At 39.1% G+C, this 22,807-nt stretch overlaps 1 protein-coding gene across 1 annotated transcript in view; it reads left to right on the top strand.

Annotated features, from left to right (window-relative positions):
* The window catches only part of RYR3 (ryanodine receptor 3), an 886,248-nt gene that overhangs the window by 640,978 nt on the left and 222,463 nt on the right, over positions 1-22,807 (top strand). Inside the window, exons 66-72 of the mRNA XM_069732389.1 lie at positions 687-817; positions 1,046-1,366; positions 6,064-6,304; positions 6,392-6,479; positions 8,016-8,108; positions 17,066-17,236; positions 21,423-21,482. Of these exons, the coding sequence (XP_069588490.1) occupies positions 687-817; positions 1,046-1,366; positions 6,064-6,304; positions 6,392-6,479; positions 8,016-8,108; positions 17,066-17,236; positions 21,423-21,482 (1,105 nt within the window). The remainder of the gene's footprint in view (positions 1-686; positions 818-1,045; positions 1,367-6,063; positions 6,305-6,391; positions 6,480-8,015; positions 8,109-17,065; positions 17,237-21,422; positions 21,483-22,807) is intronic.

The following is a 22,807-nucleotide window of genomic DNA, read 5'->3' as shown; positions in this document are numbered from 1 at the left end:
ATTGAGTGACGGACCCCGAGACGCGGGCTGCAGCTTTTCCGGGTCCCACACCGCTAGTGCAGATAGAGCTAGCAGACGCTCTATCTGCGCTAGCATGCTGCCATACTGGCACTTGCATTTACAGCAGCCCGTTACCGTATGTATTGCTGTAAACGCGATGTGAACCCAGCCTAAGAATTGCAAAATAGGAACTCCTGAGGTATCGAACTTGTGTGGTCAGGGTATGTTGGCGGGATTGTAGGAAACACCCTGGACTGGTTTCCAGGTCAAAATGAAAAGGAAATCCATTAGAAACAGAAAACCATAAAAAACTAAATTAAAAGATAACTTTTATTCTATGCAACAGAAATATGATGAAAGTGGGAGAAAGTTTTAAAAAGATTAGGATCTTTGAGCTTATGCGTTTTGGGTTAAAAATAAGCTCTGAATAAGGGTTATTTTTGACCCGAAACACATAAGCTTATGGATCCTAATATATATATTTTTTTAACTTTCATGTACTTTCATCATAACCTTTACTCTGTGCAATAAAACTGTTTTCATTTTTTGAGATTTTTGGGGGGCTGGAGTTTTCTTTTCTAAAGGACTTTCTTTTCAAATTGCAAGTTGAGCAAATTGGTTTACTTATGTTTTAAAATGTTTACTCTGATCACGTCCTTTGAGACAAATATACGTTCATTTTACAGGCAGAGACCAGCCTTGGGAGAATGCCTGGCAGCACTGGCGGGAGCCATTCCTGTAGCTTTCCTTGAGCCATCCCTAAATCACAACAACTCTCTCTCAGTTTTTAACACCAAATCACCCAGAGAGAGGGCCAGTAAGTATTTTTCCTTTGTTTTTAAACAGGGGATATAGAAATGTAGCTTGTAGCATGCAGATATCTGTATAGTGCACTGCTCATTGAACGTGAATGAGAATATTATGCTAGTAACGTTGTTCTGCAGCCTTCATGTCGGTGGCTGCTACTTCTGTATGTCTAAATCATTAGTCGTATGTTTTTGCTGTAGACCCATCAAGGATTTTAATGGTGATTTATGGATTGAAGTTCTAGGAATGCCAGACAGTGTTGAAGAAATGTGCCCAGAAATGCCTCATTTGGAAGGTTTGATGAAAGAAATTAATGATCTGGCCGAGTCTGGAGCCAGGTATACAGAGATGCCGCATGTTATTGAGGTGGTACTGCCAATGTTGTGCAACTACCTTTCCTACTGGTGGGAGAGGGGAACAGAAAATGTACCAGAAAATGCCAGACCGTGTTGTACTCAAGTGACCTCGGAACATCTAAGTGTAATCTTGGGCAACATCCTGAAAATCATTAACAACAATCTGGGAATAGATGAAGCTTCATGGATGAAGAGAATTGCAGGTAATCCCACATGTAAAGATCTATACATTCATGTCCCTAAACATTCTCCATCACTGGCCAGAAATTTTTTTCAATGAAATTATGTGCAAATCCACTTGACATTTATCCTGTCACTGACCGAGATTTTACTTTATGTAAGGCATACTTAGTCTTGAGCAAAAGGAGAAAAAAAACGTTGAGTTCTGTCGCCTAAAAAGCATTAACAGTTCTTTCATCAGCCTCTGCCAGGTCTTGGTGTCTTTTTATTGATATAGATGCACTACATTAGCCTCTTTTATGATACTTGATCACAGAATTCTAAAAATGTTGTTTGCTTAGTTATATTAATCATGTAATTCTTTATCTGAACCTCCTTTTCTGCATTTTTATCCATAATCCATTTTATTATGGATTTGTCCGTGTTGCAAAAACAACAGTAGGATAACAATAGTTCACGTAGTGCAAAACGACCAAATAATAAAAAAAATTATTTTATAGACCTCTTGCTACATGATAACCCTTTCTGTCCTGTGATCTGGAAGAACAGTATAATAGCTTACAACTAATTCTGGCCATATACAATTAAAATAACCCTTTAATGACGCAGCCTATTTCTGACATGGGGACGCAATCCTATTTTTCAAATCTGCAATATGCCACTTTACGTAACTATTGAGTGCTTTTATGTATCCCTGTGTTTCTATGATTATTTTTTTTTAGTGGTACATTGTACTTTATGTTAATAATAAATTTATGAATTGAGTTACTTTGTTTATGTATTATACAATGGAATTATTATGTCATTTATGTTACTTGAAGGAGGGAAAATTTGTATTTTGAATTTTTCAACAAAAATTATTTTAGTAAAAATAAATAAGTTTAAGTCGGTAAAGTTAAGAATTTATATAAAAAAAACCCTGCTCTAAGTATAAATAAAAAATAGTTACTAAAGATTGAGTACTGTAGGACTAGGGTCAACTAAGATTAATTAATCATACATCATTTGTTCTGCATGCGCACATTATGCACATTTCTTATGCATTTTTCATACTTTACTTATGCAGTCAACTGGTTAAAAAACGCAGAAAAACTGCTTAATAATTAACTCGCTGTGATTAAAAAAACCCGCAGCTCTAGAAACACAAGGAAAAAAATGCACCGTGTGAATGAGATTTTAGAAATCACATTTATTTTGCTACTGTAATAAACTTGTGAACAAGCCTTAGGCTCGACACCTAAACATCCAGCTAAAAAAAATATAGTCCTATATACTTTATTACAGCTACTTAAAAGAATACTAAAGGTAAAAATAAACAATATACCGTATATACTCGAGTATAAGCCAACCCGAATATAAGCCGACCCCCCCCCCCTAATTTAGCAACAAAAAACTGGGAAAACTTATTGACTCGAGTATAAGCCTAGGGTGGAAAATGCAGCAGCTACCGTTAAATGTCAAAAATAAAAATAGATACCAATAAAAGTAAAATTATTTGAGACATCAGTAGGTTAAGTGTTTTTGAATATCCATATTGAATCAGAAGCCCCATATAATGCTCCATATTGTTCATTATGGCCCCATAAGATGCTCCATATAAAAATATGCCCCATATAATGCTCCATACAGTTTATGATGGGCTCCATAAGATGCTCCATACAAAATAGGCCCCATATAATGCTCCATACAGTTCATTATGGCCCCATAAGATGCTCCATATACAAATATGCCCCATATAATGCTCCATGCAGTTCTTTATGGCCCCATAGATGCTCCATATAATGCTCCATGCAGTTCTTTGTGGCCCCATATAATTCCCCATATAATGCTCCATGCAGTTCTTTATGGCCCCGTAAGATGCCCCATATAATGCTCCATTCAGTTCTTTATGGCCCCATAAACACTCCATATAGCCACATGTAATGCTGCTGCTGCACTAAAAAACAAAAATGACATACTCCCCTCTCGATGCTGCTCCTCAGCGTCCCGTCTCTCCGCACTGACTGTCCAGGCAGAGGGCGACGCGCACACTAATACGTCATTGCGCGCCCTGACCTGAACAGTTAGTGCAGACGACGCGAAAGACGGGGGGGGGGGACGGTGGAACACGGAAAGGTGAATATGAAATACTCACCTGCTCCCGGCGCTCCTGACGCGGTCCCCGCATGTCCCACGCCTCCGGGAGTGGCAGCTTCTTCCTGTAGTGAGCGGTCACGTGGCACCGCTCATTACAGTAATGAATATGCAGCTCCACCCCTATGGGAGTGGAGTCCATATTCATAACTTTAATGAGCGGTACCAGTGACCGCTGAACAGGGGAAGAAGCTGTAGCGCCCGAAGACCGTGGGACATGCGGGGACCGCGTCAGGAGCGCTGGGAGCAGGTGAGTATTTGACAGGCGTCACTCCCCCTCACCCGCCGACCCCCCCTGCCTTCCATGACTCGAGTATAAGCCGAGAAGGGCACTTTCAGCCCATTTTTTTGGGCTGAAAATCTCGGCCTATATTCGAGTATATACGGTATATGTAACTGTTAACCTAAAGTAACATTATAGCTTTTTTTCCACATCATTTTAGAGTTACGGTATTTCCCTTTTTACTCCAAGTAGATTGAATGGGTCTCACAAGATTTTATTTGATCAGATTATATTCACACATAACTATACATGGGGTCTGACTTTTTAGAGACACGTTTCTCCTTTTTTTTATCTAGCATAATCCCCAGAGATTTATCCAAGCACCCTCTGCTTGACCTTTAAGTGAAATAAACTTGTGAGGCCGTGCGATAATACATAGCAGCTTCCAACTGCACTGTATTGATGAGGACACAGTAGAGAACGGTCTTTTAAGGGTTTTCTTTTGCTGCATGTTATGTATAAAGGGTTCAGAATGAAGGAGACAGTAGAAAGATTCAGTAGAAAGTGAGTTACTAGCACAGACAATTTGTTCTAAATCCCCAAATAAATTCTAGAATTGAATTTTTCTACAGTTATAGCATCTTAAATGATATTGAATATTGAACAAATGAAACCTCTGTATTGGGGCTGTTTTTATATTGAATGGTAACTTGTAATTTTTAAAAGCAATTTTCCTTCATGTATTGTGATGGCAGATTTTCAGGATGTGCCAGCCCATAATGTTATGAGTTCCCCTCAATGAAAGTCAGTGAAGGCCAATTCACTGTAGTTGGATCCTCATGTTTCAGTAAGACATGGTGTATCCTAGCGTACTTTTATGAGAGAAAATACTTTCATTTGGAATATCCTCCTAAATAGTATTGTTATTTCCCTAATACTTATGCCATTTAATAATTTCTTATGAGTTCAAGGCTTTACTTTCAATCATGGTTACCAGACAGGATGGACAAAAGTTTGGGAAGGTCCCCAATGAAAGCATTCTCAACAATGTCCAACTAATTGCATTGTATTGGCGCAATATACTATGAGGAACCTAAATCATACCAAGAACCGAGTCTACACAATTTCCAGTTAAAGTGGATCTGTCACCAGGTTTTTGCTATTGTATTAAATACCTTTATTGAAACTGAAACAGCAGTGTAGGAGGCTTAAAGGGAATCTATGACCATTTTTACCACCTAATCTGAGAGCACCATGATGTAGGGACAGAGACCTTGATTCCAGTGATGTATCACTTACTGAGCTGTGGGTTGCTGTTTCAATAAAATCAGCAAGAGATTATATCTAGAGCACTAGGTGTCTCGTGCCTCCTAGTCAAACAACGTCCCTGCACTGATTAGCCATTTTCTTTCAATATACTTTGTATACAGAAGTCTGCCAATCAGTGGTGTGGGCGGGGTTACACATAGCTCAGCATTTGAGCTCTGCTAGATCTGCAGCAGAGAAAACTGTAATTTTGTCAGAACAACTGCACCCAGTAAACTAAGTGATACATCCCTGGAATCAGGGTATATGTCCCTGCATTATGCTGCTGTCAGATTAATTCGCAAAAACCTGCTGACATGATACTTAATCATCAGAGACATGTGACTGCTTTAAATCATCCTGTAGATGATGGTGGAGGCCTCAGGGAATAAGCCCCTTTTTCCCACCCATTGCCCATTCAATTACAATGAAACACAAATAATACAAACATGATAAAAGAGGTTGTCAATAGAAGATCAAACAATTTTGTGGAATTGCAGACACAGATGATCATAAGTTATTGAGTATATAGCAAATTATGTGCTGTATAATAGACCATACAAAGACGGTAATAGAGGATTTATCAAACCATAATGGGGATTCGGTGTCACAATGAATGAATAAGACATACACCTAGTTACCAGCCTAATGTGCGTCCAAGGTTATGATGAGTAGTCACTTAATCGCACATGGGGCAAAGAACTGTCAATCCACAACAGCAGTAAATCATATAAAGTGCTTACCCATAATAAAGTACCTTTCCAATTCCAGTAAATGTCCTCAACGCGCTTTTCGCAGGAGCTTTTTCAAGGGATCTCATCCATTGTTTTTCCATCTTGAAGTAGCAATAACCTTAAATAACGGAGATTTGGATGTTTCTCGATAAGTCAGAACTACCTTAAAGATCTAATAATGTACTTTATTCTAGCAGTGGAGACTTGCTTAATCTGCAGAGCTTGGTACCCATTTCTGCTGACAGTGATGTGCATGCGCTACTGGAAACTGCTCTGAAGACTCATACTTTTAGTTACTAATCTAACTGTTGATGTTCATTTGCAGTTTATGCTCAGCCAATTATCAGCAAGGCTCAACCTGACCTGCTGAAGAGCCATTTCATCCCCACGCTGGAGAAACTGAAGAAGAAAGCAATTAAGATTGTGCAAGAGGAGGAGCAGTTGAAGGCCGACAGCAAGGCTGACACTCAGGAGGCAGAGCTGCTTATTCTGGATGAGTTTGCTATTTTATGCAGGGACCTGTATGCCTTCTACCCAATGTTAATTCGATATGTAGATAACAACAGGTACTAAGATTTGAGCAGACCACACTTTTATACTTTATTCTTTTTCCGTCATATTCAATTTTCTTTTTTTCTTTTTTTTTTTGCCAGATCCAATTGGCTCAAAAAACCAGATATAGACTCCGATGAGCTGTTCAGAATGGTGGCTGAAGTGTTCATTCTTTGGTGCAAATCACATGTAAGGAATAGCTATTGGTCTGCCTATGTTTACTCATTTTGAACTGAATATTATTTAGTGTGAATCAACTAAATTATTTTATGAGGCAATTGCACCATAAGCAGTTTCCTCAAATAATATGACTAGCATTATTCCCTTAAAGGGAACCCGTCACCCCCCCCAACTTTTTACTATTGATGATGCATATGCAGCATCAATAGTAAAAAGATCTATTGTTACAAATAATAATAATAAAAAAATTATTCTCACTCTCCGACGTGTCGCACTGTCCTTGGCAGTGCAAGCGGCAGGTTACGGTGCCAAGAATGCTATGCGAGAAGGACCTTCCATGATGTCACGGTCATGTGACCGCGACGTCATCACAGGTCCTGCGCTCATACCAACCCTGGGTCCAGAAGCTGCCGCGTGCACCGCACACAGGCAACAGGACTACAATTGGCCTTCGGAAGGTGAGTATATGTTTATTTTTTATTTTAAGTCTTTTTTAACCACGCATATAGTGCCGACATTGCTATATACTACGGGGGCTGTGTTATATACTGCGTGGGCTGCGTTATATACTACATGGCTGCTATGTACTATGTGGGCTATATTATATACTGCGTGGGCTGCGTTATATACTACATGGCTGCTATATACTATGTGGGCAGTGTTATATACTATGTGGGCAATGTTATATACTGCGTGGGCTGCATTATATACTACATGGCTGCTATATACTACGTGGGCAGTGTTATATACTGTGTGGGCTGCGTTATATACTACATGGCTGCTATATACTACGTGGCCAGTGTTATATACTGTGTGGGCTGCGTTATATACTACATGACTGCTATGTACTACGTGGGCAGTGTTATTTACTATGTGGGCAATGTTATATACTGTGTGGGCTGCGTTATATACTGCATGGCTGCTATATACTGCGTGGCCAGTGTTATATACTATGTGGGCAATGTTATATACTGCGTGGACTGTGTTATATACTGTTTGGCCACTGGTATATACTGCATGGCCTGTATTAACGCATCGGGTATTCAGGATTATGTCGTGGCCTGTGCTATATACTATGTGGCTGCTATATACATACATATTCTAGAATACCCGATGCGTTACAATCGGGCCACCATCTAGTTACCTCATAAAGAGACAGTGGTCAGAATTGTTAAAATTGGCCTGGTCATTAAGGTCAAAATTGGCTCAATCACTAAGGGGTTAAACATCACTCCATTCTTGAGAACAGTGAGGATTTTTATTTAATAGGTAAGTTAGTTATTTTTATAAAAGCACTTTAAAAGTTTAACCATTTATGATATTGAGAAATCCCTAAAAATTAAACTGTAAAATTATGTCTCAAGGTAAAAATATACAATTAATTGACAGAATGGTCTTTCTTGATCTTTGTGTACAAAAAAAAATTGTTAAAGTCAACTCTTCTATATTTAAAAGTGTTTCAAATGTGTACTTATTAGTTTGTTGAATTTTTTTTTTGTTTTTGCTCTTTCAATGCTATTTTCCCCTTTTTGTTCTCCGGTTTAGAACTTTAAGAGAGAAGAACAGAATTTTGTGATTCAAAATGAAATCAACAATCTGGCATTTCTAACTGGAAACAACAAGAGTAAGATGTCAAAAGTAAGTCTATTAGCACCAAGCTGCAGACATTTAAATGGCAAATGGATTTGGTCTGGCATCTGCAGGTTTCTGGCTGAAATAACAAATCTGTGCTATACTCAGTCATGCAGTTGCTTAGCTATGAAGGGGGAAAAGTTATGGATGCAATTGTGTTCTGATTCATGAGGATGTTCGAAGACTCCTCTGTCACCGTGTCATGCTACTAGTAGCGCTAGGTGACTAGATGGTATACAGTTGCGTGTACCCGCACAGCTTATATGTCTTTGTGGGATCCCCCTATATTTCTTAAGTATATGCTTTTCAAAATATTAAAAAAAGCACATGCCATCACCTATTGCCCAGTGTGTATTAAGAGGGACCCTGTTTTGGCATAAGATAAGCCATATTCATGATGTAGGTGAACATTTGTAGAACTTGGAAATTAGGAATTACATTCATAGTATGATCAGTCGGCTGCTATTATTAAAGCTGTACTTTAATTATGGGCAGCAGCAAATTAAGATATATAGCAATATTAGGGTTATGTTTTGTTTGATGCAGAAAATGTATTGAAAAACTTTTACCTTCATTTATTATGTTGTAAACATGTGTATATATACAAAAAAAACTGCATTTAAAGACTATTACTCAGACTTCGGTATAGCAAAGTTATGTTATGATGTTTTCTTAACTGGCGTTTTAACATTCATTTTTAAAAGCCCCACAGTCTGGTAAGCATGGGATGTGATCCAATTATTTTCTTTGCAAGACTGGTCTGTTTTGGCATCTGACTAAAGAAAGAGATAACAAAGCTCAGATACAATGTTCTTTTATTAATTGGTTGTGTTATAACAGAGACTGGTAGAAATATTTGTTTAGATCCTCATTTTAATCAACTCTGTTTACTGCCTTATCATCTCACAAAGTAATTAAGGAATATATGGTTCATTTTCCATCTGTTTTACTTACTTGTCTCCTACATTTTTCTTTCACACAGCCCATACAAGTAAAGGTACAGCATGCATGACCTGTCTATGTATTAGCTAGCCTGGCTCCATCCATTCATACTGTATGTTCCATAAGTCTAGCAGTGGCGTCACCAAGGGCAGACATATTTCATGGCATTCAGATAGGTTAGAGCTTGAATATTTGGTGCAGTGAATGAATTTTATGATGACAACATTGTCAATAGGCAATCTTTCTGGTTGACCAAATTTCACTGTTGGAGAGGACATTGCTAGGTTAGTTATATGGAGTGTCTGTGTTTTTGACTTACATTAGGTATGGAAAGTATTCAGACCCCTTTAAATTTTTCACTCTTTATTTCATTGCAGCCGTTTGGTAAATTCAAAAAAGTTATTTTTTTTTCTCATTAATGTACACTCTGCACCCCATCTTGACTGAAAAAACCCAGAAATGTAGAAATTTTTGCAGATTTACAAAAAATAAAAACTGAAATGTCACATGGTCATAAGTATTCAGACCCTTTGCTCAGTATTGAGTAGAAGCCCCCTTTTGAGCTAGTATAGCCATGAGTCTTCTTGGGAATGATGCAACAAGTTTTTCACACCTGGATTTGGGAATCCTCTGCCATTCTTCCTTGCAGATCCTCTCCAGTTCCATCAGGTTAGATGGTGAACGTTGGTGGACAGCCATTTTCAGGTCTCTCCAGAGATGCTTAATTGGGTTTAGGTCAGGGCTCTGGCTGGGCCAGTCAAGAATGGTCACAGAGTTGTTCTGAAGCCACTGCTATGTTATTTTAGCTGTGTGCTTAGGATCATTGTCTTGTTGGAAGGTGAACCTTCGGCCAAGTCTGAGGTCCCGAGCACTGTGGAAGAGGTTTTCATCCAGGATATCTCTGTACTTGGCCGCATTCATGTTTCCTTCAAATAGCAACCAGTCATCCTGTCCCTGTAGCTGAAAAATACCCCCATAGCATGATGCTGCTGCCACCATATTTCACTGTTGGGATTGTATTGTGCAGGTGATGAGCAGTGCCTGGTTTTCTCAATACATACTGCTTAGAATTGTCACCAAAAAGGTCTATATTCGTCTCATTAGACCAGAGAATCTTATTTCTCATAGTCTAGGAGTCCTTCATATGTTTTTAGCAAACTCTATGTGGGCTTTCATATCTCTTGCACTGAGGAGAGGCTTCCGTCGGGCCACTCTGCCATAAAGGCCTGACTGGTGATAGCAGACTGCAGTGATAGTTGACTTTGTGGAACTTTCTCCCATCTCCCTACTGCATCTCTGGCGCTCAGCCACAGTGATCTTGGGATTTTTAATTACTTCTCTCACCATGGCTCTTCTCCCACGATTGCTCAGTTTCGCTGGACGGCCAGGTCTAGGAAGACTTCTGGTGGTCCCAAACTTCTTCCATTTAAGGATTATGGAGGCCACTGTGCTCTTAGGAACCTTGAGTACTGCAGAAATTCTTTTGTAACCATGGGCAGATCTGTGCCTTGCCACAATTCTGTCTCTGAGCTTCTTGGCCAGTTCCTTTGACCTCATGATTCTCATTTGGTCTGACATGCACTGTGAGCTGTGAGGTCTTATATAGACAGGTGTGTGCCTTTCCAAATCAAGTCCTAGCAGTTTAACTAAAAACAGCGAGACTCGAATAAAGGAGTAGAACCATCTCAAGGAGGATCACAAGGAAATGGACAGCATGTGACTTAAATATGAGTGTCTGAGCAAAGAGTCTGAATACTTATGACCATGTGATATTTCAGTTTTTTTTTTTTATTAAATATGCAAACATTTCTACATTTATGTTTTTATTCAGTCAAGATGGGGTGCAGAGTATATAATAATGAGAAAAAAAAGAACTTTTCTGAATTTACCAAATGGCTGCGATGAAACAAACAATGAAATTTAAAGTGGTCTGAATACTTTCCATACCCACTGTAGATATCAGTAGCATATCTGAAAACAAGAAAAAATAGGCCACGGAATATACATAGAGGAACTATATTTTCTTAATACACGTGAGCTCATCTGCCATTTACTGATACATGCACAAGTTAAAGGGTCAACCATTAATAGGATGTGTTCTGCAACTGGTAGTGCCAGCAAACCTTCCATCCACATTGAAAAGTAATTTCATACTGTTAAAGATTACTTTATCTTACCAAGGATATTCAGTATATACTGTATATATATTGTAGATCACCCATAGCTTCTTTAGCTCGGGTTAAATATGTGTGTATCATAGAATTTACCTTTAGGGTTATTACATGGACCCCCTCATAGAAACACCCTTGTGACGCCACTGATGTTATACGTAGTTTGTCATTTACATGGGTACCGTTACTGTGTTACCCTACTTTGGTGCTATTCATAGATCAGTGTTGCAGAAACCTGTTGAAGGCACAATGTAAGCAAAGCTTTGATGCCCAGCAAGTTATTTTACTTCTTACCCCAAGGCACTTCATTTGGACATGGGTGCTGTAAAGGGAGGTTTTTTTCCTGACCATCACTAAGTGTCCAGATAGCTGGAACAGGAGCAGCCATGTCTAAAACACTACAACAGAAGGGTAGCCATGCTTGAAGTAGTTTAATAATGGCATCACTTGGCAGTACTTCACAACTGTATGAGTATTTAAAGAGTTTCTCCGGTATTTTTACATTGATGTCCTGTTCTTGGAGTTGGACATCAATATCTGATCGGTGGCGGTGTGACAATCAGCACCCCCAACGATCATCTTTTCCCTATGTCTGGGGTGACTAGAAGTTATTAGTTGTGAGCTGCATATCATAGCTTTGCCAACTGTATAGTGGTTATGGCTGGGTGTTGCATATCCACCCTCTATTTAAATCAATAGGGGAGGTTGTGAAATACCCAGCCACAGCTACTATAAAGTTGTGCTGTGCAACTCAGCAACTGGACCCTTTCCCCCAGGAACAGCTGATCATTGGGGATGCTGGGTGTCACACCCCCACCAATCAGACATTGATGACCTATCCTAAGGCTAGGGTCACGCGAGTTTATGTTCTCTCATCTGAGAGAATCGGGTCAATTATGGAGATCACACTCCTATCAAACTCTGATCAGAGTGGGACTATAGTGTGATTTCATTCATTGAGGTAAGAAAATATCTCTTACCTCAATTGTGTCAGTTCCTGGAAATCAGACTCAGATGTTATCCGAGTGCGGTACAATGTTTTCCATGGATTTATTGACTTGCAGGGCCAAGTGCGAATATCGGATCAAACTCGGGAAAATCGGACATGTGAACGGCACCGTAGATTATCATTGATCCGAGTGCGACCCAATGTTTTGAACGAATCGCACTTGGACCGATAATATGGTTGTGTGCACAAGGCCCAAGCATAAGCCATCAATGTAAAAGTTCCAGACATCCCTTTTAAAAATACTTGTGATTAGGTCGCCATTACTGATCAAGTCATATATTTCAAAATGAAGTGTGCCTAATATAACAATATTAAAAGAAAATAATAATCATGTCATAGTTCTTTTTGGGGCACTTTTTTGATGGCTGAGTTTTTATTTTCTAGAAGCACATTTTTAAGGGAAATATTTGAGATGAAAACTGAATGATTACACACAGACCTATTGTTCTCCTAATATGTATTTGTACGCTAGTTGTCAGGTGAGATAGAGTGATGATCAGATAACATTTCCATTTACATTTGATAATTAATCATGTTAATGCATAGTAAAAAAAAAAAGAAAAAACAATACGTTTCCAAGAAATCTACTTTTTTTGACCAAGTTTTGCTATAGCAAAGTTTATAAATGGCCAGCACATGCTTGTGTAGCTCAGAGCTTTGACTTGCAGTCTTAAAGTACCAGTCACTCTGCCCTTATTGTTCTCCATTATCTCTTGGTTTATTCTGTATATTTTTTTCATTACTTCGATTAATTTAGTAATATCATTTAAGTTTTATCAGCCTTAAAAAAGACAACCCAAAATGTCACTCACTAAATCATCTTTAGCCTTATACCCTTAAGAACTGTTTTCATAGCCAAGCCCTAATACCCTCCTTATAGGACTATTGTCTGTTTGTTTATTTTAGTTTCCATTTTTCTTTTTTTGTCCCTTACAGAGGAACTGTTGCTTTAAGACTCAGTTTTCTACTTTGATGTGCCTTATTCATTATTACTTGAAGTACAATATGTTTCACTTGGTGTCAAACCCGTGGTTCCATTTAGTCTAGTCTCTATTCTGTATTGTCTCTTGTGTATTAGAGTGGTGATTGTCATTGCAGGCTTTGTTTTCTATATTTTTATTCTATGCTATATATCTATATGTAATAAATACTTTGAAGTAGAGTATGTCATTCTTCATGAACATTTACTGGTATTAGTCCAATAAGGTGTGAGCTTGGTGACAAACATATTCTATGGCAATCGACATTTTCCATAATTAAATATATATATAGACATAATTATGGAAATTGTGCATTCCATGTGACTAATGCAATACAGACAAAGCACGAACCAGAAAAATAGTTTAAAGGGGTTTTCCTATGTCAGAAAAAAAAACATGTTCATTAGTTTGCAAATGGAAAAATAAAAAAAATTACTAATTGTCTCGCTATAAATCAGTTTTATAACTTCCCAATTGGCCTGATTTAATCCTCGGTCATTGTTTCGAAAGTTGTTCTACAACTGTGACCCATCGTCACAGCCAGAGATGATTAAGAGCTTCCATTTCACTCTGTTGGTGATGTGTATTAACGAGGGTGGCTGTGTAGCCTCATCTAAGTCATCTCTCTTAATGTAGATATAACCATGATAGAGAAGATGCCTGGCTTAGCAAATGAACTGAGCTATGAATCTGAGTCACTTCTCATGAACAAGCCGTGAGGTGGGGAAGTCAAAGAGTCCGAGTTCAAATGCTAGGAGAGTAAGTCAAAGAGAAAAAGGATAAGGCAGACAAATCGTCAAAGGCAAAGTCCGGGGTCAGGCAACTTAGGTCAGAGTACGTCAAAGGCAAAAGAGGTAATTCAAATGAGTAGTCAAATGGCAAAATCCAAGGTCTTGCAACAAAGATCAGAATATCCGAACACAGAGAAAACACACCACCGAGAAAAGCTATGGCTGGCAGTGGTCTGACCATTGGCAAACAGCTAAATACCCAGGCAATCATTCTGAATGGGAAACACCTGGAGGAAACCCCTCAGGCCCGGCAGCTGAGCAGTCACTCACAATACTGACAGCCCAGCATGCCCCTGATCCTATAGGGCAGCTGAGCTGTCACTCACAACGTCATTATAGCACTGTTAGTGGTAGAATTGTGACATGAGCTCAATTTCTGTTATTTTAACGTTTTCAAACCACAGGACATGCTGTTCTGGCATTGAAGAACCCCTTTAACCATATCTGACATAAAAGAACACCTGATACATAGGATACATTATTGTAGACTCACATGTGACATTTTAACTAGTTTCTAAGGTGAGAAATAGTTTTATAAGACGTTATTGTTTATCTCTAGCCTGTTTGTCTTGATTATGTGATCTGTCCTGAGTATTTGAACTTTTTCTTATTTAGCAGAATTTGCAATTGTTTTGTAAAAAGGCCTAACATGGGTTTACTGAATATACCTTTACCCATTTCAAATTATTCTTGAGTTGTTCTGAGGCAGCAGTTTGCCTAAAACACCACCTTACCGTGTTAAGGTTAATAGATGTAATTGCTGCCCATCCTTTATAGTACAAGCCCATTTTTATACAGCTGTGTGCTCTCTTGCAGTGAGTATGTAAAGGGCTGTCCCCTTTCAGTAAATGAATGCTATATGGAAACAAACCGTGCTATATTCAGTTTATCCTGGTCCACCGGCGGGTCTCCACAGCTGCTCCCGTTGTCTGGCATTGGCTGTGGCCGGCACTGATGTCACATCGACAGCACAGCAGCCAAGCAAATGAGCTCAGCAGCTCTAACTAGGGCTTCCATTTACACTGGAAGAGCCATAGCCATTAACTTTACTTATTGGCTGCCACGCTGTCGACGTCACACTAGCGCCACAGCCAATAGCAGACACCGGAAGCAGCAGCGGAGACTTGGGGAAGAGGAGTACAGCGCACTTTGATTCTTTATGATAACCTGCCACTGAATACATTCTTTATTTGAATGGGAACAGCACCTCTAAATGCCAGCACTAAGCACCTGAAAGCAGATGATAGCACAGAGCTTTATGTCACACTAGTGGATGAATGGGCAGCAATAACACTAAGGTTCAGGTGCTATAGCCAATGCTTGCAGAGCACATAGTGAAGGGAGAAGATTTGGTTTTGGTAACTACTGCTGCTACTTCATTCAGAAAACACACAACAGAAAAGGCAACAATATATACCTTCCCAGGTCACAGAAACTAATGCGCTAGCACAGTGTTCCTCAAGTCCGGTCCTCAAGAGCCACCAACAGGTCATGTTTTCAGGATTTCCTTAGCATTGCACAGGTGATAATTGCATCACCTTCACAGACAATAATTCCATCACCTGTGAAATACTAAGGAAATCCTGAAAACATGACCTGTTGGTGGCTCTTGAGGACTGGATTTGGGGAACACTGCGCTAGCAGGATGCAGCAACCCCCCTATATGAAGGTGGAGGCAATGCAGGTGAAAAATGCTGATGAGACAACCACTCACAATTCAAGAGGGGATCATTGCTTAGTATTGAGATTGCACATAGAAAAGACTTATATTGGGGCAGCATGCTGGCTCAGTGGTTAGCACTGTTGCTTTGCAGCGATGGGGTCCTGGGTTCTAATCCCGCCAAGGACAACATCTGCAAGGAGTTTGTATGTTCTCCGCGTGTTTGCATGAGTTTCCTCTCACAGACACACTGATAGGGAATCTAGATTGTGAGCCCCAATGGGGACAGTTTCAATTATGGTTGTAAAGTGCTGCGGAATATGATGGCACTATATAAGTGAGTAAAATAAATATAGGGCACTGGTCACACACATTATTATTGATGGCCATGCTATTAGATCAGATGGAATGCTCAGCACTATATAAGTGCACCCCACCGGGACAGACACCCTAGTTTACAAGGCAAACATTGATGGCCCGGTTATATGGTGCTGAGCAGCCCATCTGATCTAATAGTATGGGCGTCATTAATGGGCTCTAAGCCAGACAGTGTGCAGTACATGTGTGTGACCAGTGCCCTATACAAGCCTTATTTGTGCGCAATCTCAATAGTAAGACATCACCCCTTGCAGGAATTTTGAGTGGTTGTCTCATCAGTATTTTGCAACTGTATTGCCTCTACCTAATTTTACTGGAATTAAACCTAAAACATGGGAAAAAGGAAAGTTTGAGTAACCCATGTGGATCCACTTCACCGTTAAGCAAAGCAGCTGTGCTTACAATTTCAGATATGTTGGTTGTATTTAAGATGCAGTCAGTGATTTTTTGCGACAAGGTATTTATAGGTTTTTAGCTCATCCACTATTGGTAAGCTCTGAGTTCTGGTTCTCATTGTCCTAAGTTCAGGAAATGCATAAGAATATTTAAGATAAGTATTCACTTACAGATCATAAAGCTGACCAATGATCATGGTGTGTTCATCTGCATTTATACGTTAGTAACAGGCCGTGCTATTTACTGAAGCTCAGGAGGACACCATTGTCATTTATGAAAACTGACGGAAACAGAAAATGGTAATACAAACCTCAGTGACAGTAATTCACCTATTTCTAAGCCCAGATTTGGAGAAAATGTGATTAAATAATTGGTATAGGATGCAATATTCACATTCCATGTGTCAGTTTTCATAAATGCCCTGAATTCAAAGCTAAATATTTGTCCTTGTAGACAGTGGGAAAAGTCCTGGCTGTGTTGTATTAAGGATACAGAAGTGAGATTTCTGCTTTCTTTCCTAAAACGATTCATCTCAAATTTTAGCATTTTCCTAAAAGTCTCAGTTAACAGTCCGTCTCAACCCTTGGTATGTGTAATGCAGAACCTAACCATGCCATGATGGTATCACTGTTCTAGTCTGGAGGGCAAGATCAAGAAAGGAAGAGAACCAAACGCAGAGGAGACCTCTACTCCATACAGACATCCCTAATTGTGGCTGCCCTGAAGAAGATGTTACCCATTGGGCTGAATATGTGCACCCCCGGGGACCAGGAACTGATATCACTGGCAAAGAGCAGATACAGTCTTGTAAGTAACACGACATAGACATTTCTCCATATCCCTCACATCAATGATGTTAGATCATGGCTGCCAATGTGTGCAATAAAAAAACCTTTGTATTCCACTTCATTCATTTATATACTAATGAACTCCTTGAATTGTTGATGACTTCATATAAATGCCATTATCATTTGGATGTGCATGGACTACAAGCGTCACATTAGCACTGCTATCTGTACGTAGGGATAATTCTCTCTTAATATTCCCATACTGCAGATTTTAAATAGAGACATTGTGTTGTGGTTTTATTCTGACAGCTACTCATTTTAGGACTTATATACATAGCCTATGTAACATAGGGACGCTTTTAATAACCGACTTTGTCGAATAAATAGGTCCTTTTGTATTGTATAATTAAACATTTATTTCTGTTACTTTATTATCCCAGAGATGGATTTTTTTAATGGATCTAGTTAAATAAGCTGAATGGAAAAGTCGAAGAATTAACAGGCTGCCTTGTAATATCAGTGTGACAAAGCTGATTGAGAGCGGTTGCTCTGGTTACACAGATTCCTCAATGATTGGACTTTATTCTGGTTAAACTTCTCATCGATTATTTTTTCTTTAGTTTAGTAGAAAAACGATGTGAAATACCGTATGTCTTGAGTACCTATTCAGGACCATGGACAGTTCCTGCTGAAAATTTGTGTTCGTACTGTGTGAATGACCTGAAATGAAACCATTTGTGCCCAGTTAAAATGGTTGTCTGTCCGACCTTAGGGTACAAGTCTGCATTCACTGTATGTGACTGCAGACTTGCTCGCTGAGTATTCTCCGGTGCCGGAGTCGGGAATCAGGCTGTCCTCTAACTGCAAACGTACGATTTGCATACTCCTGTCTACATTCTGACTAGACGTGTCCAGCCTCTCTCAATACATGTATGCAGGCCACATACTTGCAGTCACGTCCATTCCATCCCCAAAGAATCCTCACAGCACACAGTGAACCCGATGTGAGAACTGCAGACATGTAGCCTAAGGTCAGACAACCCCTATAATATAGGATGGGTCCTTTTGGACCTCCTAGACTCCAGGGCTCGAGTGTGATTGCAACTCCTGCACCTTTTATAATTATTTATGCCCCTGGTGACAGATCGGGAATATCTTATTGATCACTAGGGTTTGACAGTGACCTACAGGGCGGTAAATAGAGTGGAGATTGGACATGCACACTACCTCTCCATTCATTGTCTACAGGATTGCCATTAATAGCCGAGTTCTATTCTTATTAATTTGGTACAAACCCTTTAAAAATGTCTGGAATTAGAAGAAAATCTCTGGGTTCTTTTTCCATTTCCTCCAGAAAAAAACAGTACCACTATTGGCCATAGAATGTGTTTGGTAGTATTCCATTCTTGTAAATGTGGATACCATTAGACAGCCCCTGGATACAAATTGCCTTCTTTCTGTATCAAAATCTGCAGACTTTTTTTGTAATTCTGGACAGACCCTTTAGTAGATTTTCACACATTGCACATGTAATGTGAATTTTCTGGGCAGATTTGGGTACAGAAAATCCACGGTATAATGCTATACGAGGTAAACTGAAGAGATTACAAGAAATCTCATCTAAATTTTTGCCCTGGAATTGGCATGAGCAGAATTTAAAACCTACAGACTGTCAATTGTTTGTCCAGCATTCAGCTTAGTTTTGACTCTTTTGGAATGGAAAGGATGACATTTCCGAGAAATTAGTAATAAATCCGCATGTAATACGTGTGGAGTTGACTGTAAACTTTACTATTGAAAAGCTGCAGACTGCAGAGAAACCTACACAAGTTACACAACATGTGAACTTAACCTTATGGTATGCTCACCCGTTGCATATTTCTTAGAAATTTTGTTGCAGAAAGTTCCGAAATAATCCGATTCAGATGAATGAAACAGATTTTTAATCACCTTTAGGCCACATTCTCACATTCACTATTTGGTCAGTATTTTACATCAGTATTTGTAAGCCAAAACCAGGAGTGGAGGAAAAGTATAATAGAAACATTTCACCACTTCTGAATTTTACAAGCCACCAAAATCATTCAAGGGATCAGCGTAGGTTATCAACATATTATTTACAAGTTGCCAAAGGCAAATAATTCCTAACTGAAGATTCGAAAACGTAAAACGTAACTTTTAATAATTGCTTTTAATAAATATATATGGAAAATGTGTGCAATTAAAATCACAAATAACGTGATGGCCTTATTTCTTTTAAGTGGAGATCCATATTATATGGTAACATAACCATTCAGAAAATTACACAAATTTGAGAAGGGCAGCTAGTAATATGTATGACCTCTCTATACTCCACACAAGATTCAGTTATTTCAAGTCTGAAATGCTTTTCATATGACCTATTCAGGTTCTCAGCATTATATAACTGAATGTAATGTTATATAGCAGTAGCAGCTAACCCTTATAAATAATATATTTTATTTTATGAAGATAGGTGGTTATGAAACCCAGGGATTATCTAAATTGACATTCAAGTCCACTGCTACCTAATTCAATAACTACCTAACTAATCATATGCTGTTCCTTCTATTAGAGGATCTCTTACTAATAATCGTAACTAATCTGAGCCAGACATTGCTTGCGGATCACATATTATTGCTCATTGAAACAAAAAAAAAACAGCTGCCTCCCCAACATGTTTCACCATTACTGGCGTCCTCAGTGGTAATGAGGCTGCAATGGCTACTGGGTGCGTCGCCTGAACTTATAAAGGGTTGGTTGTGATGTCACTAAGTTTATCCAATCACTGCATGTTATACAACTCCCAATCCTATAGGTTATTAGATAAGCCAAAGGCACTGATAGGTTTCTGTACAACATTGATTCCCATAGGTGCCAGTGTCCACAGCATTTAACTCTATCCATCTAATAAAGTCCCTTATAATACTAGAGCTTACCAATCAAAAACTCCATCTGAGTCATCCATTTGGATCTCATATTAATATTTTTCTCAAGGACCAATTGCCAGTAAATCAACAATTAACATCGCTCTCAAGAATGATTCAAATAATCATTAAACTCTATACATAAAAGGAGAGAAAGGAGCGTGTGTCATATCCTAACAGGACCTGCGAGGTTACATGACAGGAAGTGACACGGGCACTAGTTAAGGCGGTAACACAAAAGGACCTGTGGAATGCACACAGGAATATTGCAACAGGACCTTCCAAGGTCATGTGACCAGAATTGACCTCACCTTCCGAGGTCATGTGACCATGAATCGCAACAGGACCTTCAGAGGTCAAGTAACTGGAACTGACATCACTTTCTCTGGTCATGTGACTGGAACTGCCATCAGAATAGGACCTTCCCAGCCAGCTAATTTATAAAAGGACCTGGGCGCCTACTAACTATCCTAACAGGGCCTTCCAATATCTTGCGCTTCTGCTCATATCACTAACTCCAATCAGCATGGATGGATTGCGCTATTGCACATGTCACTAGCCACACTGTGGACTCAGAGAGTACATTAATACTGCTATCACTACATACAAAAAAAATGACTTAACCAACTGATTTTATTCTTAATGGCTGTTATTTTAATGTTTCTTTGGGGTTATTGATGAAATCTCTAACATGATGAATATAGGAAAAAATGCAGGCACCACTCCATAGCTTAAAGGTGAAAAAATGTGGTTTTATTTCAAACCTATATGCTGTGGCAATGTTTCAGCTCAAATGAGCCTTTTTCAAGACGCTTGAAAAAGGCTCATTTGAGCCGAAACGTTGCCACAGCATATGGGTCTGAAATAAAACCACATTTTTTTCACCTTTAAGCTATGGAGTGCTGCCTGTATTTTTTTCCTATGTCTGGATTGAGGCAAGTCTTGGATATTTTGTCCGGGAGGTGTGCACCCACCTGTTGGTAAAGTGCTATTCCAATTTTCTGTGTTAAACATGATGAATATATATATATATATATATATATATATATATACTGTATGTGAAATACTGACCAAATACCGATAGTGTGAACGTAGCCTTATCGTCCAAACAGTGATTGGTGTATAATGATGTGGTTTGGTAGATTTAGTTTTATATAACCACAATTTAGGCTGCAATATTGTAATCATAGGTCACTGTAGAAATACAAGGTTATTTAATTATTAAGGCTTTAAATCAAGGATTTTATCATTTAATTACAGAAAGATACAGATGAAGAAGTTAAAGAACACCTGCGCAATAACCTCCACTTGCAGGAAAAAGTAAGTACCATAAAAATGGATAAAGTGACAGCATTTCCATAATATTGGTTAAAACCATACGTAAAACAAATTGAGTGGCACCGCTGGAGACTGGAGAGGAACTAAGTCAATCAAGTCTGTCTTGAATATTACTTTTCCATTACTGTTGATGAGTCAGTCGAATTGGACCACATGCCAGAAGAAGATTGTGGCTGGGTCTTCTATTACTGTGGTCGGCAGGCGGCTGGCAGGACAGGTCAGGAGGACGAAGGGCAGTGCAAATGGTTGATAAGCGCAGGAGAAGCCTGGCGCTTACCACTGATTGACTCAGGGCCAGGCTGACTCAGTGGCGACGTCTCCTGTCCTCCCTCCTCCAGCCAGACCAGGAAACCAGGAGAACGTATGCGTGCATCTTGTGCATGCGCAGTACTAAATTTCGCCGGAAAAAAATCAAGAACGGTGCTTTTTTTCGGCCAGATACTACAGATGGCAGAAAAAAGCACCTGATTTTTATGGACTGTCCATAAATTTACAGACTGTTGGCAACTGTGGTCCAGGGATAACATATAGACCCAGGAGAAAAGGGTCCGCTGCCACATTCTCTAAGAGTGCCATCGAATGTTTTATAATGGATTTAGAGATGAAAGAATAAATGGAGACCTACACAATGGCTAAATTTAATAATAGTTTACTAAGTTAATGCTAAATACATATAAAACATACGTACAAGATATTAAACGTTAGACTAGTCAAAAGATATCAACAGTTACATACAAGACAATAAAAATGTATTATATTTAGCCTTTACAGCTGGAGCAGTTCCTGCTCTGCAACAGACCAAGATTAAAGAGTGAAGTCTTCCTCCTGCATTATGCCATTTCATCTCATCTCATTTCACACTCGGATCTGTGATTTTCATAGATGTGTGAAAAGATCCATTCACATCTATGGGTCCTTGTGTCGTCTGATGAACAAAAATCAAACAGCACACAGACATTTCACACTAATGTGTGGTGTGAATGTAGCCTAATCCTAATGTTTATGACCCACTAGAGTTCAAAGCAGCCCTATGGACTACAAATACATAAACCTCCAAAGAGACCTGTTTGGCCACCTGATTTCATTAGGAATGGGGCCATGTGTCCTTCCTTATACCTGGAAAGCCAATGAGTCATAAATGGAAAATAATTAAATGATTTTTTTCCAATACACAGGCACATGTTGCCATACACTAAGAAAACTAATGAAATTAACTATATTATCTAAAAAATGTTAGCTATCAGCACGATCTCTTGCCATTTACCGTAGTTATTTTGCATTGAGGGTGAAAAGGCAGGAGAAGCTAT

Source organism: Ranitomeya imitator, chromosome 1 (assembly GCF_032444005.1).
Source record: "Ranitomeya imitator isolate aRanImi1 chromosome 1, aRanImi1.pri, whole genome shotgun sequence".
Lineage (NCBI taxonomy): Eukaryota > Metazoa > Chordata > Amphibia > Anura > Dendrobatidae > Ranitomeya > Ranitomeya imitator.
Note: the sequence above shows the minus strand (reverse complement) of the source record. Positions and strands in the feature narration are given on the sequence as shown.